Consider the following 18,518-nt stretch of genomic DNA (forward strand, 5'->3'; position numbering starts at 1 on the left):
GCCCAGTCTTTACTGCTTTTTGCATTCATTCATTCATTTCATTCATCTTCTACCGCTTATCCGAACTTCTCGGGTCACGGGGAGCCTGTGCCTATCTCAGGCGTCATCGGGCATCGAGGCAGGATACACCCTGGATGGAGTGCCAACCCATCACAGGGCACACACACTCTCTCATTCACACACACACACACTACGGACAATTTTCCAGAGATGCCAATCAACCTACCATGCATGTCTTTGGACCGGGGGAGGAAACCGGAGTACCCGGAGCAAACCCCCGAGGCACGGGGAGAACATGCAAACTCCACACACACAAGGCGGAGGCGGGAATCGAACCCCCAACCCTGGAGGTGTGAGACGAACGTGCTAACCACTAAGCCACCGTGCCCCCCATCATGATAACAAACCATGGTATTGTTTTTAATCAGATTTTTTGGTTTAAAGTGTCGCTGGGAAATTATCATGATGCGTTCACAACTGAATAAACAAACCAGTTCCCATTGCATACTTGTGGAATAATTCAGAACCTTAATATATTTTTTCCTTATACAGTTGGTGTTTTGAGAGAAATCCAGGTTTGTTCTGAGTTTTCAGGATTTCATGGCTTTGTAAATATTTTCAGTCGAACAGCGAGAATTTTTATGACGACCATCACGATGTCGGCGGAAAGTCACGCAGCTCAAGATGGTGTTTTTTTTAACTTGAAACGGCAAGAATATGTTTAATGGCTTTAATTTACAGGAAGTGATAAAGTAATGATTTTTGGCGGGAAAATTTTATTAGCTATCAGGTTTTCTTGTGTCGTTTTATACTAAAGCTTCGAGGCTATGTGTGTCTGACAGGTGAGGTCATCTCACCCAAAGTCTTTTCTGTTAATCAGATACTCTAGGATTTTGCGATGGGAAGGAGCTTGCGGATTTTCCGCACACGCGGGTCGAGACGTGTCGTGTGACGTCGCGACGCGTTCAGTCGAAGCCCTCGTCCATTCGCTTGTGTGGAGCGTGAGCGCAGCTCTCGTAGAAAGTCGTTAGATTCGTCTTGACTGGTGTAGGAGTTAAAAATAAGAATCTTGCGCTTGAAATTTCACCAATTCAGTTTAATGCAACAATGACTCATTATTCTGGAGAGGCTGATTAATATCTCTTAGCAAATCTGATTTCTAGCAATAAGGTTTGGGACACGTTTAGATTATTGAACGTGTGTAATCTATACGTGGATCTCATGAAAACCTGACGTCTGACATGGGTAAGCACCAGAGCAGTTCAATTCAATCTCAAGTCAGCGACTCGGCTCACAGCGACTCGGCTCACAGGGAGTCAACAGAATTCTTTTCTGTAGTGTTGTGTAATGTTGGTGAGGGATGTGGTAGCCTACTGGTTAAGGTGTTGGGGCCCTCAGCAAGGCCCTTAACCCTCAATCGCTCAGTTGTATTAAAAAAAAGAGAGAGATAATGTAAGTCGCTCTGGATAAGGGCGTCTGCTAAATACTGGAAATGTAAATGTTTGTGTCGTAAAAGCTTCTTGAACAGTTTTCGCGATTGCAGCATCACAGTTAACTATAAACGTGAACAAAACCTCATGATGTGGCCGAGCGTTAACGGAGGCAGGAATCTTGTCTTCTGATCCAGCTCACGTTTTATTTCTACTGTATTTAATCATTTATATTGATGTATTATTATTATTATTATTATTATTATTATTATTAATATTATGAATTACTATGTTACTATTGTAGGTTCTAGCTTGAAAAAAGGTTCATCTTTGTACAAAAACTTCTAACCAATCGGATCACTGGCTGAAGAGAACGTAGGGAGAAAAACCATGGAGGAAAAGACACTGGTAAATAAAAGAAAGTGAATATGAACTTTATTCCAAATGAGCTTTATTAAAAATAATTTAGAACTAATTATTTATTAAAAATAATAATTGCTAATAGCATTTTTTTGATGTGAAATTTAGACATTTATTATGACTCCGTCGCCTATGCATCACACTCTAGGCCCCACCCTTATAGGCTCCGCCCCAAAGACTCACTATGATGTCTGCATACCTATAATGTGTATCTGCATCTGTAAATGATCATTTATTTAGGCTCAGTGGGAAATTGGACAAGTTATTTGTTTGTTTAAAACGGAAATGTGTTTGTCTCCAGACGAGCGGTATTTTTTATCTTTCATCTATTTCTGTGTGTTCTGATTAAGCTCAGTGATCCATTCAAAATATGAGTCCAAGTCCAGTTCAGCTTCCAGCTCACAGCTTGCCTTTATTAACAAATCGGATGCCGTCATCATCATACGAGGCAGCGGTACGGGGATTGATCCTTTCCCCAAGGTCGTTCCTCGTGCCTTTAGTTTTTATATCAATTCTCCTTCAAGTCTCTGAGCATGTAAAAGGTTGTTTAAGGGGTCAGTGGATAATGAATGCTTTTCAGATTACAACAAAACTTTCAGGACCTTATTGTGGGTGGATCTCATCTTACCTCCGGGTCAAACAGCCACGCTTTTACATATTTAACTACTTCTACATCAAAGCAAAATTGGTGCGTTATTCTTTTCCTAAATAAAATCTTAACTTAAAATCATCACTACTTCATCGATTTGTGCAATCGCTCGTGTGTGGTTTTTTTTTTTATTCATTTGGAACGACTTTAAAATAAAAAAGTAAAGAATGAATCATGCTTGTTTTTTTTTTTTCTCTTTTTATCACTTTAGTGAAGAAAGCTCTGGTTTGTGCATCATGAACAGAATTCAGTACTGTGCACAGGTCTTCATTCATACACTCAGCAAAATTTATTTTATTTTATTACTGGTTGTCATGGTAATGAAACAGATTCAGTACGGGGTGTGACGACGCTTCGTGAAGTTTTCCAAAGATCGTTTCATTCACTGCAGTGCTGTAAGTATATTAATTTCTACATCTATAACGTCAGATGGGCTTAAAAATGTTTTGTAGACTAATGACATAGCAGCAGCTCTTAAATGTGTTCATCACAATCGTATACAGATGGTCAGATCGTAGCTGTAAGGATTTATAACGCAGATGAACAGTGCAGAAATCAGATGTGTGGTTTTGCCATGTATTTGCACCTGAAGTGGATTTATTCTGGATGTTTTGTGAGGAATCTACATCAAATGTTCCTATATGTTGACTGACTCTGATGTTAGTATGGTGTGGAGACTCCAGTTCCAGTTCATCCTCAAAGGAGTTCAGTGGGGTTGAGTCAGAGTCAGGACACTCGAATTCTACCTCTCCAGCATTAACCTCCACGCCATATCTTCTTGGAGCCAGTCGATGCTACGGTGTGTGACTTCAGGGCTTCACATACTTTGGGCCAAACACATTTGGTTAGTAGTTGAGACTAAAGCCCTGAGTTTATTACTTTATTTTACTTACTAATGGACTAACGGAGCTTTTATTTTCCCTCTGAATCTCCGAGTCAATTATAGTCCTCAAGAGGATTTTAATTTAGAACACAGAGTCTAAATTTATCGTTTATGAGCTTCAGTAATGCCTATAAATTATTAATAAACATCTAAAAGGAAAATGCATGGAGGTAATAGGGTGAGTGGTGTATGTCTGGATTCACAAATGGGTCCTGGGATATAAATATAATGATTCAATACACATTCTATTTGTTGGGCGAAATGGAAATAAATGTTGTTAATGAAATAGATGTTTTCTTTATTAAAAAGAGCGTATTGAAAGCAATAAAGGAAATGAGTCTTTTGATGATGATGACGCAAGAGTCGGTTCGTCTTGCTGAGCCGAGTCAAATGATTTGGCTCACCGAAAAAGAAAAAAAATAATCTCCATTACTTCTAGCTTTCCGTTGTCAGTTATCTACTCTGCCCTCTAGTGACTGAGACTAGATATTAAAGGGTGTGTCTTTCTCTTGCTTTCAGACCTGAAGAGGTGCAGAGAGACAAAAGCCGATGAATCAGATGAGTCAGCACACTCTGTCCGAGCATGAAATACAATACTCTTGCAGTATCCATCAGAAAAGCCTATCACTTACCTGTAAGGGATTTGTAATTGCAGAGCTGTTAACAGCTGATATATTATTAGTGTTCCTGATGTACAAGTGGTTCCTTCTTCATTGGTATTATTTCCTCATGATATCTAATGATGGATTGTTTTTTCTTCTTGTTACATTTATTCCTTCAACCAAATTTTTTTTTTGCAGTCTTAAGTATAAAACATGAAAAGATGTCAGACACACCCATAAATATCTAATCACACTAATTCGATCATCGAGCCACCTCCCTGCGACTTATGACATCAGCAGCAGGAGTGGGAGGAGCTAAACTTATGGGCTGCTCTGTCCTGATAGGCTGAAGCACATGTTCTGATGCTTTCGAAGGGAAGGTTGTGTGGGAAATGTTCTAATAAGTAGGATTTTTTTTATATCATACTAGGGCTGGGCACAATATTGACATCGTGTTATTACATATATGATATCACAGTATGATTTTTTGAGACTACAGATCATTGCATGTAGAATTTTTTAGTTCTTTGGTTGTGTGTGTTCAAATACAAGAAAAGGTTCTTAGAAAGCAACATAATGCATGTTTACTGTCCGAAGTCCAACGATACCCAATCAGTAGTTTGACTATAATGCGATAAATGACCTCTTTTTTCCCTGAGATGAAGTCAGTCAGCCCAAATTTTGCTTTATTTTTCCTGAATTCTGAATTCTGACCCCACAGACGCTGTTGATTAATTAATTACCTACGCCATTAGATCACTAGTTCTGATATTAAAGTTGTCATTTCTATAGTAACACCACGTGTCCTAGTGATCTCTCTGAACGGGTTTAGACGTGGTGAAGTCTTCTGTAAGGAGATGTTTATTGAATATATATATATATATATATATATATATATATATATATATATATATATATATATATATATATATATATATATATATATATGGAAGGAGTCTCCAGTACCACTGCTTTGTACCAGAGAGGTCAGAGAGGCAAGTTCTAACAATGTTTTACCATGTCGGAGAACAATATTAAAAAAAAAAAATTAACGTTAATGCTCATTGTTGCCTAACCAATTTTATATCATGTTGGAGTTTGGTTCTGAATGTTGAGGAACCCTGGAGGTTACCTGATGTTCATAGAACCATGGCTACATCTGTCACCTAACATTATTCTGACAGATGAGTGCTGGATCTGCTGTAGTTTCTGGAAAACATGACAAGTTTATTAAAATGGTCAAAAGTAAGTGAGAACAGGAACTCTATTACAAGTCATATATGTGTATATGTGTGTATATGTGTATGTGTGTGTGTGTGTGTGTGTGTGTATGTATGTATGTATGTATGTGTGTGTGTGTGTGTGTGTGTGTGTGTGTGTGTGTGTGTGTGTGTGTGTGTGTGTGTGTGTGTGTGTTTGTGTGTGTGTTGTGGCTTGTGGCTTATAGACCGTGTAAGCACTAATGTGTGTGGGTGAGGGTGCGGGCGCGCGCGTGTGTGTGTGAAATGTACTTGGTGCTGAACGGACAGCGCCCTGGGCGGGGCAGCACACGCGACCGCGGACACGCACCCCGCCATCAAGTTAACGCAAACTTTCCCCGCGTTCACTCACGGATTTTAGAGAGCATCGTGTCTTAATACTTCCCCAGATGTGCGATTTTCTGAGCTCTGGTAATCAAGTAGAGCAATCAACTAAGCAATTCGCGCGCGCGCGTGCCCGTGCGTGGGGACGGTCACGGTGGTCAGACAGCGCAAAACAAAAGGAGCTGCACGATAAATCAATCCGGAGGAAGTGGAGAGAGATCAGAAGCTTGGACGCGTCCGTGACTGCGTGAAAGCGCAGCACTTCCGGATTAGAAGCTGTGCGTGATATCTCCCGCAAGGCGCACCCTGAGCAGATCTGCTGCACGGTAACGCACACCTATATTTCCTTCCTAGACATAAAATTTGCGTTCGGGTTTGCATTAAAAAGCACACGTCCCCCCCCCCCCCCCCCCCCCAGACCTAAACTAATCAATGCATGTGCACGAGCTAAGAAAAAATCCGGCTTGAGGCGCGTGCAACATATCACATGAATCTCCGTATAAGATTTGCGTGCTGTTTCTTTTAATAAAGAACTTTAATGCTGATGTTGTCAGTAGCATTAGCATTAGCGATGCGGTTTGATTCAACCCTGAACACTGAGTCACTCCTCTGTGCTTTTCATTTCAGTCCTGAAATCCCAGAGTCTGTACTTCAGCTGAGCTTTTAGCCTGAGCCATGTCCATGTTCAGAGACACAGCCGGTTTGTCCAGGAGTTCCCCGACCCCCAGGCTGTGTGGAGTGCTGTGTCCGCTCGACTCTCTGTGGACAGACGGGACGAAGACGGAGGGACAGCAGAGGAGCAACAACACAGAGAACAGGAAGGTGGAGATCCGCAGGAGCGCTGGCAAAGAGCTGCTGCAGAACATCAATGACCAGGTGTGAGACTCCAGCTGTCCATCTGTCCATCTATCAGCCATGCATTCATCCATGTCTCTAATATTTGTCACTGTGTCTGATATCCATCCATCTAGTTATTTATCTCTATCTGCAGTCCGTCCATCCATCCATCCACCCATTTAATTTTTCCTTCCCTTCACCCACCCATCCATCCATCCATCCATCCATTTGTTCATTGATTTCTGTAATTATTTGTCATTCTTTTATCCAATTATCCATCTGACCATCCATCCATCAATCCATTCATCCAGTGCAATAGTTCTTTATCCATGTCTGTAATTATCCATCTACCCAACAATTCTCCTAATTATTTGTTATCCATCCATCCATCCATCCATCCATCCATCTATTTGTTTAACTCTATCTATCTATCTATCTATCTATCTATCTATCTATCTATCTATCTATCTATCTATCTATCTATCTATCTATGTCAGTTATCATTTATCCATCCATCCATCCATCCATCCATCCATCCATCCATCTTTCTACTTGTTAATCTCTGCCTATCTATGTTCTATCAATCCATTCATCTATTGTTTATTTACCCATACCTCCAGGTCTATCTATCTATCTATCTATCTATCTATCTATCTATCTATCTATCTATCTATCTATCTATCTATCTATCTATCTATCTATCTATCTATCTATCTGTATCAGAATATTTGAGCTGTAAGTTAAGCATCACTGATATCTTGGTGCTGATGCATAAAATTATTGCTTTCCTTTAAGAACATGCTAAAAACTTCGTCTACCGTTAAAGACTTGACCAACATTCAAATGTGAACAGAACGTTCAAAAACAGATGAATGCTATTGTACTCCAGACTAGCTAACGGGCTGGAGGTCTGCTGTAGTTACCAACACTGTAGAATTCTGTTCAAACCCACCAGATCTTAATGACCAGATCATTCTGAACTTTTCCTTTAATGCTGGTTAACAAATGTCTCCTCATATCACATCTTTCCCCTGCCAAAGTGGATTACATGAATGTTTCAGAATCAGACAAAATATTCAGGATTAGATCAATTCCTGAATTAAACAAGATATTACAAATCAGAGAAAATAGTCTAAATGAGATTAAATATTCAGGTTTGGAAAAATAGACAAGATGAAAGGAAATAATCTGGATTATAGAAAATATTTCAGATTAGGTTCCTCCTCCGTTCCTCCTTACAAAACATCTCCAGGTCAGTTAGGTTATTCCTTATTGAATAAAATCATATTTTTCTGCATTTATTATTATGTTTAATGTAATAAAATGTCAGAGTAACAACTAAGTTCCTGTTGTCGCTTACGTTAGAGCAACAATTTTGAAACTGGAGACTTCTTATGTTAATGTTAACAAATCTTTCTTACAGAAAAGATGTCAATGGATTTTGTTAAGAAACAATTTTGAATCATTTTTTCTTGTTTTTTTTTCATTACCAGATTTTACAAATCTGTGTGAAAGAGCTGTTACTATAGAAAGAGTGATGTATAAGAATGTGAAGCTTTTGTCATTTCTACATCAGATAAGGCTTTAGAAAATGACGAGGTTTTGCCTGCATGCTGCTCCATTGGCTCTGAAGACATGCTAAGGCTACAGGGAGCTCTCCATATCTGTCATGTGGTAACCATAGTTACCTGACAGCGACAGAGGGAGAGCGGAGGAATAGCGGAGGAGGGATTCAGGAGGATCTGCTTCTCTCTTCCTCTTGCATTTTATAAGCAGATCTGTGTGTGTGTGTGTGTGTGTGTGTGTGTGTGTGTGTGTGTGTGTGTGTGTGTGTGTGTGAGAGAGAGAGAGAGAGAGAGAGAGAGAGAGAGAGAGAGAGAGTGAGAGAGAGAATGAGAATTTAATAATCGTACATCAACCCAGTCCCTGTGGTTATAAGTACTGAGAAAAAGAGGAAGATTTAAGATGTAGTAACATGACACTGATCTGTTCTGTTTCACACAGCTTCACTCATTTGTTTTGTGTAGCAAGAAAAAGAGAGAGAGAGAGAGAGAGAGAGAGAGAGAGAGAGAGAGAGAGAGAGAGAGACAGCTCTTTCCCTTACTGAGATCCTGTAATGAGTGTACAGATCAATACACAGCTGTGGTGAAGCAGCTGGACTAATGCATGCTAATGTAAAACCCCAGCACTCTATCTATCTATCTATCTATCTATCTATCTATCTATCTATCTATCTATCTATCTATCTATCTATCTATCTATCTATCTATCTATCTATCTATCTATCTATCTATCTATCTATCTATCTACAATTTCCATGATTTTCATGAATAAATATTTGGGTGTTTGGATCAGCAATTTAATTTCGATCAATCAAATAACTGAAGGACATTTCAGTAATATTTCAGTAGTGAAATGGGGGTTATGGGATTAACAGAAAGTGCGCAATATGCATCAAAACGAAACTAGTCAGGTGCATAAATTTGGGCACCCCAATAGAACAATCACATTAATATTTAGTAGAGCCTCCTTTAGCAGAAATAACAGCCTCTAGATGCTTCCTTTAGCCTGTAATGAGTGTCTGGGTTCTGGACCGTTCCTCCTTACAAAACATCTCCAGGTCAGTTAGGTTTGACGGTTGCCGAGCACGGACAGCCCGCTTCAAATCACCCCACAGATGTTCAGTGATATTCAGGTCTGGGGACTGGGATGGCGACTCCACAAAATTGTACTTGTTCCTCTGCATAAATGCCCCAGTAGATTTTGAGCAGTGTTTTGGGTCGTTGTCTTGTTGAGATATCCAGCCCTGTTGTAACTTCAACTTTGTGACAGATTCCTCAACATTATTCTCAAGAATCTGCTGATATTGAGTGGAATCCATGAGACCCTCAACTTTAACCAGATTCTCAGTACGGGCACTGGCCACACGGCCCCACAGCACGATGGAAACTCCACCAAATGTTACTGTGGGTAGCAAGTGTTTTTCTTGGAATGCTGTTTTCTTTTGCCACCATGCATAAAGCTCCTTTCATTCATTCATTCATTTCCTACCACTTATCCGAACTTCTCGGGTCACGGGGAGCCTGTGCCTATCTCAGGCGTCATCGGGCATCGAGGCAGGATACACCCTGGACGGAGTGCCAACCCATCACAGGGCACACACACACTCTCATTCACTCACACACACACACACTACGGACAATTTTCCAGAGATGCCAATCAACCTACCATGCATGTCTTTGGACCGAGGGAGGAAACCGGAGTACCCGGAGGAAACCCCCGAGGCACGGGGAGAACATGCAAACTGCACACATACAAGGTGGAGGAGGGAATCGAACCCCCAACCCTGGAGGTGTGAGGCGAACGTGCCAACCGCTAAGCCACCGTGTCCCCCACCATAACGCCCCTTGTTATGTCCAAATAACTCAATCTTTGTCTCATCGCACCACAGCACCTTATTCCAAAATGAAGCTGGCTTGTCCATATGTGCGTTTGCTTACCTCAAGCGACTCCGTTTGTGGCGTGTGTGCAGAAAAGGCTTCTTTCGCATCACATTCTCACCATCCTTCGCCTCTCCAATATTTTACATGGCATGCCACTTCTGGCCTTAACAAGAACTGTTCCTGTGGTCTTCCATTTCCTCACTATGTTCCTCACAGTGCACACTGACAGCTTATATCTCTGCCATAACTTTTTGTAGCCTTCCCCTAAACCATAATGTAGAACAATCTTTGTTTACAGCTCATTTCAGAGTTGTTTTGAGTCCTCCATGTTGCCACTCTTCAGAAGAGAGTCAAAGAGAACAACAACTTGCAATCAGCCACCTTAAATACCTTTTCTCATGATCGGATGCACCTGTCTATGAAGTTCAAGGCTTATTGAGTCACCAAACCAATTGTGTGTTCCAGTTAATCAGTGCTCAGTAGTTACAGGTATTCAAATCAACAAAATGGCAAGGGTGCCAAAATTTATGCACCTGTCTAATTTTGTGTTGATGCATATTGCACATTTTCTGTTCATCCAATAAACCACATTTATTTGTCTATTTCTTTATCCTAGCAACAATCCACCCTTATTTTTGTGCCTGTCGAACTATCCATCTGCCTATTGTTCTGTTTATTCATCTCTCTGTCTTTTCTGTCCATTTTAATCAGTCCATCCATCCATTTATTCATCCCAGTATTTTTGTTTCAATTCATATATCTGTCTATCGATCCATCCATACATCCATCCATCCATCCATCCATCCTCCTTTCAACGCATCCATCCATCCATCCATCCAGCTGTCCATCTGTCCATTTATCCATCCACCTAATTATTTATCCCTGTAATGATTAATCATCTGTCCATCTAGCCATCCATTCATGTATCTAATTGTTTTTCTCTTTCTTTGGGTTTGTAAATCCATCCATCCATCCGTCCAACCATCCATCCATCCATCCATCCATCCATCCATCCATCCATCCATCCAAGTAATTATTTATCACTGTTGGTTATCTGTCTCTCTATCCATCCATTTGTCTATCTGTCCATCAATTTTTCTAAATATCTTCTCTGTTTTTCTAACCATCCATCCAGCCATCCAGCCATCCACCCATCCATTAATCCATCCATCCATTAATCCATCCATCCATCCATCCAGCTGTCCATCTGTCCATTTATCCATCCATCTAATTATTTATCCCTGTAATGATTAATCGTCTGTCCATCTAGCCATCCATTCATGTATCTAATTGTTTTTCTCTTTCTTTCTCTTTTTTTATTTGTAAATCCATCCATCCATTCATCTATCCATGTAATTATTTATAACTTTTAGTTATCTGTCTCTCTCTTCATCCATCCATCCATCCATCCATCCATCCATCCATCCATCCATCCATCCATCCAATTATTTGAGACGTGACTCTGTCGAGTCTTCATCCAGCCAATCTACCATTTCTTTCATTATTTATCCGCTTTTACTATCTATCCACTCATCCATCTATCTGTCTTTCTTGGGTTTTTTTCTCTCTATGTGTCTGTTCTCTTCATTCAGCCATATCTGTCTATCTTCGGAGAAAGTTTATAGACTCTTTCTTACACAGAGACAGATGAACAGTGAATAAAGAAGAGGGTGATGAAACAAGACTGAATCAAAAGGCTTTTTTCTCTTCCAGGACGTAGCAGAGAGACAAACTGGATCTTGTTGAGTCAGATCTCTAGTCAGTAACGACTGGCCACGCCTTCTGTCATGCACACTTCTGTTAAAGACACCGTGTCACACTGGTGCTCAGTGTGGGTGGTGGAGTGTACAGTAAAGGGGGTTTACTGAGTTCTACGATTTCAGATGATGAATGTAGAGATGAACAGAAACAAAAAAATAACAGCAAAAAGTGTAAAAATGTATTGTTTTATTTTGAAATATTCGATTATGCCCATTTATGCTATCATTTGCATATTTGAATACATTTTATATATAATATAAATAAATATATAATAAAAATAAATACATACTTTATAGATACATTTGTAGATAAATTACATACTTGATGGCACTGCCTATTTTTGCCCAGGATAATGTCGGCAAACATCTTTTGTCTGTTCTTAGTGAAAGAATGACAATAACAATGACATCACTGCAGGGTTATTTTTATATTAATAGTCCTACAACTTTGCAGATAAACCGACACTAGATAAGATTCATTAACACTTAATGCTCGAGCTTTAAAGACGTCTCCGAGATCAGACTGGAGTGGTACTGGTGATTTTCATGGGTGGCACTAGTGTGTTTCAGGGGTGGCACTGAAACACACGGGGTGGCACTGGTGGTGTCTCAGGGGTGGCACTGGTGGTGCTTCAGTGGTGGCACTGGTGTGTTTCAGGGGTGGCACTGGTGTGTTTCGGGGGTGGCACTGCTGTGTTTCAGGGGTGGCAGCTGGGATCTTGTTTCACCCATATGACCGCGGTGCAAATTTTCTGCCCTGTTTATCCCTGTTTCATTAAATCCGTGGCTCGCTTGGCATTCAGAGGCGTTTTTTGTCACGCTGGATACAATGTTTTTTCTCCACCCATTTTTTGGACTCGAAGATGGGCGTGGCTAAACGTCTGTCCATTTGGAATGGAATAGGGCGGGGGCTTTACGCATGCGCGCTGGGCTCATTCTGTCTTTCTTGGCGCATCAGCGGAGAAAAGGAGAGCAGATATTTCTTTCTCTGCCTTTGATTTCTCTTTTACGCTTCGGCTCGATCGTCTCTGACACCCGACCGCACAAACAGGGCCTGTTTTCCTCTTCTTGAAAAAGCGTTCGTGCGTTTTTTTGACATTTTTTTCAGCCATAACGGTTCATCCAGAAGAGGGTGAAGATGTCCGGATACCAGGGCAAGAAGAACATCCCTCGCATCACTGTGAGTTCATGGCAAAAATATTTGCTTCCTGTAGAAAGAAAAAATGAAAAAAATAAATAAAAGATTTGCAATGCAGGACAGGAGACGAAATAAAATGTCCTAATCCACAGAAATGCGTTTTTTAAATTCAGATATATTTTAGCACCTTTTCTGTCCTGATGTTCCGTTTATAAAGACATCAATTTTAATAGAAGACACAACTATTTGCAAAACCTAGCTCAAGAGCCGTGTTCTTATATCACACCTATTAGGTATTATCTTTATTATTTAATCCCAATGTTCAGCTGTCACTTCGATCTCATGCACCGGCTGCACAGAAGCTTTGCGTTCATGAAAAAAAAGAGAGAATTAAAATCGATTACAGGATATTATTTATAATGAATCGATACTACTGCAATCTTAGTTTGCAGATTTGACCCAAACCGGTTAATGAAGCATGTCCGAGATCCTCTGGAGCTCTTTCGTTCCCTTTCTGCTCTTTTGTTCAAGGCTGCGGCTGGTTTACAGACTCAGGGTTGCCAGATTTAGATTCTTACCCGCGTATTATTATTTGCGTTTAATAGAATGATCTGAAATCAAGAATTTAGAGTAGCATTCAGGAGGATTTAGGTCGAGTATATTTATGATATGAAAAGGAATCTGGGAAGGTTTTCTAGGTGTGAACGTGCCGAAATCTGGCAACCCTGCGGCTGTCGCGGCGCTGTGTTTAATGTCGCATCCGCCCATCCGCAGCCAGAGCCAGCTGGGAGCGGTACATGGTAGGATTGTGGAACAGAAAAAAAGAGAAAAGCACAGGAAAGAGGGTCTAATGTCGTTTAAATGGCGTAGTAATTGAGCTAAAGTGCAGTGCGCTGGATGACAGATATATTATTACTGTCGGTTTCCTTGTCTCTGGGTAGGACCCGGATCTGTTCTAGATACCTTTAAAAAAAAAAGATTTCACACACATCCTTATCGTTCTGGCTAAGATCTATTCATCATGGTCCCACCCTAGAAACGAGCATTCTTTAATGAACACATCGTATAGTGATGAAGAGTATGCTATGTCCTTAAGCGTAATGCCCATGCGCACGAAACAGGTGTTCATAAGCGCTTATAGACGATACACAGGACATAACCCAATATGACGGCACACATTTTGACTCAGCTGGTGGATTTGTATCATTACAAAGGAAGCCATTTTTTGTGTGATTTAGAAGAGGAGGAGAAGGAAGGAAGGAAGGGAAGAAGGATGGGGGTCTTCGGGGACGTGAGACGGCCTCTTTGCACTATATGTGTCTGTTCTTGTCCTTTGTGTTACTCAACCCTGAGCCAGCAGCCATTATTGAGCGGAGGAGCATGCGCTCTCACGGCAGCGCACTCCTGTCCGAATGCCTTACACACGACCTCAGAGCCTAAGGGATGAAGGGACGGCTGAAGAATGTGGAGGGGATGAGAAAAGCCAAAGAGAGAGAGAGAGCGAGAGATAGAGAGAGAGATTGGGATGGGGGTGGGGTGGTGTTGGTGGTGGCGGTAAAATAAATAAATAAATAAATAAATAAATTGGAGGGTTTTGATTTTGTGCTCTCTCTCTCTCTCTCTCTGTGTGTGTGTGTGTGTGTGTGTGTGTGTGTGTGTGTGTGTGTGTGTGTGTGTGTGTGTGTGTGAGAGAGAGAGAGAGAGAGAGAGAGAGAAAGAGAGCCACACCCCTGTTCCTCCCGTCCATCAGTACCAGCTGCCTGCATACTGACAACACCGGACTCTTAATACAACCGCAATATTTACCCCAGAATCAATCCCACCGTGTTTTTAGGAACAAACACAGACACACAGTATGCTGGCTATAAATTAGCACTCATTCACTCCATCTGTCCATCAACAACTTTACTAATAGTCTTTCTCATAAGATTGGACCTGGAGATAAAACCAAAGTTGGCTTCCGGACAGCATTCCTGCTCCACATGTGGAGTCGAGTAACCTGAAAATGTAACTGAAACAATGACCTCGTGTTGTTTACCTAGTTTTCTTCACAAGGCAAAACCTGATCACTCATCACATACACATCCGAGTAAAATACTGGTAAAAATCAGAGAGAAAAATACCCCCCTCCCCACACACACAAAAACAAAAAAGTACACAATGCATTTTGTCTGATTTATTATTTGTTAGATATCAAAGCAGACAGAAGTTAAAGCACATAGATTCATTCATTCATTTATTTATTTATTTATTTATTTATTTTATTTGCAAGTCAATGATGCAACATTAATAGTAATTATATTTAATATTTAGGAATCCATATCGATACAACTTTGTTATGCACGGTTTAAATGTCGAAGCAGATATCATCGGTCAAAGAGAAAAAGTTTTTTTTGTTTGTTTTTTTGTTTTTAAAGTGAAAGCAGATACGAAAAAAAAATGTTAAAAACTATATTTATAACTCAAAGTACATCACTGTGTTTAGCAGACAAAACATATCAAACTTTTAATCATTATAATTTTAATCATTATAAATAAATAAATAAATTAATTAATTAATTAATAAGGCAACGCAAAAATTCATTTGTATTGGTTGGAAGATTTAATATAAATGTTTATTCCAAACAAATACAACTAAAGTTTTTCTAGATGCAACGTTGATGAAACTTTATCTTTTGTCTTTTTTTTTGTTGTTGTTAAATTAGAGGCAAGTCAATTGATGCAACTGTCAATTTTATAAGTCAAAGTTGATCCAACTTAATTTTTTTTTATCATTGATTTTTAAAAGGTAATAAAAAATATAAGACAAAACTGGACTTCTAGACCACATTCTTATAGCCCTCTTATGTGGAGTTTAAGCGATCCTGAATTAGTCTGAAATGAACTCGTGTGTTTGTCTTGTTTTTCTTAAGTGGATAATCCTTATCATTCCTAACAAACCCCTTCACACACCATGTTACCAAAGATCGAATCTGACACACACACACACACACACACACACACACACACACACACACACACACACACACACACACACACACACACACACACACACACACACATGCAAGAGCTTCGTAGTTAACTTTAATTCTATCGTGAGGTCTTTTACTGGAAAGATCCACTGATTAGATTTTGCATGTGCTGTATTTCCTCTAATTTCCTCAGACTACATGAATGCTCAGGGGACGGGGGAGCAGAAGGTCTGGGTAATGGGGTGGGGCAGGGCAGTGGTGGTCAGCTGCTCTCTCCCTCTCTCACACAAAACACACACACACACACACACACACACACACACACACACACACACACACACTCAGCAGTATGACCTCCTCATTCTCATTAAAAATAAATGACGTCATTAGATCATCACCTGCCTGTCCACGTGCAGCTTCAGCCTTCTTGTTTTAGTGTGTGTGTGTGTGTGTGTGTGTGTGTGTGTGTGTGTGTGTGTGTGTGTGTGTGTGTGTGTGTGTGTGTGTGTATGTGTGTGTTTCATCTGTTTATTCAGTTTTTAGCTTAAGAACTAAAACAATGTCGGATGTGGAAGTGGTCTCTGTATCTGTCTAAGTTCATTAGACCTTTGTCTAAAGATCAATTATAAAAATTGAAGCTATATGTTTTTTTAAACTTTTTAAATTTTGCCCCCATCATGGTTTATATTCATTGTTTACATAACTATTATTTTATTAATAGAAATCTTTTTATAGGTACAAGCAGACATAAATCTTTAATATAAATTATATTAAATAATATTAATAAAGGTAATTCAAATTTAAATAGTTTGTGGATTTTTACAGGCATAATCACTTTTCACATTTTTTTAAAAGATAAATTATAACTTGATTTTTTAAAATGTGATACACATATTTGTGTATTTTTTTTACAGATATTTTTAATAACTAAATGGTAATAATTAATGAATAAAAAAAGAAGTAATATCATACAAAACAGTAAAACTGTAATATAAAGAGTATTGCTACTAATAAGAATAATAACAAACAATAATTATTAGAATTATATTAGATTATCCATTTTTTTAGAGGTTGTTTAGAGGTGAAATAATATTTTTAGCACTTTTTTATTTTTTTTTACACAAAACAAAGCAGATATCGCTTGATTTATTTTATAACTGAAAACACATACATTCTTTAATCCATACACTGAAAAAAAGGATATTTTCATCAATTTTCTTTTTTTAATGTAAATACATATTTATTTTTGTTTTTTATACTATAACTAAAAATTTTTTTTATAACATAGACACATATGCAACTTTTTTTAATAAATCAAAGCCATAAAGTAAAAAAAAATTTTTAGCATGTAAATTAGACCCAACTTTCATATTTTTATGATGTTAATTTACAGGTCAAAGTAAATTCAAATGAATTTATTGATAAACTTAAAAATCACAAAAACAATAAAGATTTCTAACATTACAAAACGGATATTTCCGAAATTCGACACAATGAAATCAGATTTACAAAAAAAACAAACAAACAAACAAACAGACAAAAAAACTCCCAAAAATTTCAGTCATTAGTCAAATGATCTGTGATTTTCCAAATAATATTTTTTTATTATTTACTATTAATGCTCACTATACAGTGTACATAAAGACATTGGAGAACCTACATAGAGCTCAAGTGGGTTCATTAGACCCCTTAAAAAAAAATGATAATAAAAACACTAATGAATATTCATGAGCATAACCCCATAAAAGCTCCAATAAGTGTCCGATCGTTTTTAATCGTTTGTTGTGTTAATCTTTGCGATATTTAATAATAAATCTGAGGCACGATTGAAGCGATATGTCTAATATGTCGTAAATATTTTGGGAAAAAATATTATAGATTCAGATATAGCTTTATTTTCGCTCTTGAGTATGTAGATGGTGTGAAAATCGCCTCGGAGATTAAACGGTAAAATCGGTTGTGACAGCTGAAACCTCGGCTCATTCTTTGCCTTACTGTTCGGTTACTATGGCAACTACATTGTTGTCCCAGAATGCACTGCATCTCGTTCTGCAGCCATCTCAGCTCTTTGGCAAACTCACACACACACACACACACACACACACACACACACACACACACACACACACACACACACACACACACACACACACACACACACACACACGTCTTCCAGGAATGCTGTTTCTCTCAGCGGCTGCATTGTGTGTCAGGATTTCCCCCACTTACAGCCGCCACTCGTGCGAGTTTTGGGGCTATTTTTGTCTCCACAATGTAAAAAACAGAGACATGAGAAATAGGTGGAAGTGAATTGTAGAGTTAACTGCACGCTTCCACCACACGGGGTTTCCTTCAGGACGATCAGATGTCAGGCTTCTCAGACTCTGTGAGAGTTCGATGAGGAACAGTTATTTCTTGGAAGGTGTTTGTACATTGTTTAAACAAGGCTGTGTTTTTATTTGTGTGTTTGTTGTGTGTTTAACGTGTGGTGTGTGTTTGCGCCACCTCCAGTCGAGCTTGAGGACTTTGAATAAGTGTGACTGTTTTGTCTTGTTTTGTTTTTTGATGTGTTTTGTCTTGTTTTGTTTGTGCAGGTCTTAGGTAGAGAAAATTGGTGGTGCTGCAGAAATGTGACATATTCTGGAGGTTTGGAAATCAAAAATAAAACAAAACAAAAGAAAAAGACAACAAATAATTTTTGCAGTATTTGGTGATTTTTATGGGGCCACAGTGGCTTAGTGGTTAGCACGTTCACCTCACTCCTCCAGGGTTGGGGTTCGATTCCCACCTCCACCTTGTGT

At 39.2% G+C, this 18,518-nt stretch overlaps 1 protein-coding gene across 1 annotated transcript in view; it reads left to right on the top strand.

Moving 5' to 3' along the window:
• Positions 1–5,383: 5,383 nt before the first annotated feature.
• Positions 5,384–18,518, top strand: part of LOC125139771 (dihydropyrimidinase-related protein 2-like) — a 32,304-nt gene continuing 19,169 nt past the window's right edge. The window contains exons 1-2 of the mRNA XM_047805159.1: positions 5,384–5,893; positions 6,195–6,443. Of these exons, the coding sequence (XP_047661115.1) occupies positions 6,243–6,443 (201 nt within the window). The 5' untranslated portion in view covers positions 5,384–5,893; positions 6,195–6,242. The remainder of the gene's footprint in view (positions 5,894–6,194; positions 6,444–18,518) is intronic.

This window comes from Tachysurus fulvidraco, chromosome 20, assembly GCF_022655615.1.
Source record: "Tachysurus fulvidraco isolate hzauxx_2018 chromosome 20, HZAU_PFXX_2.0, whole genome shotgun sequence".
NCBI classification, from domain to species: Eukaryota; Metazoa; Chordata; class Actinopteri; order Siluriformes; family Bagridae; genus Tachysurus; species Tachysurus fulvidraco.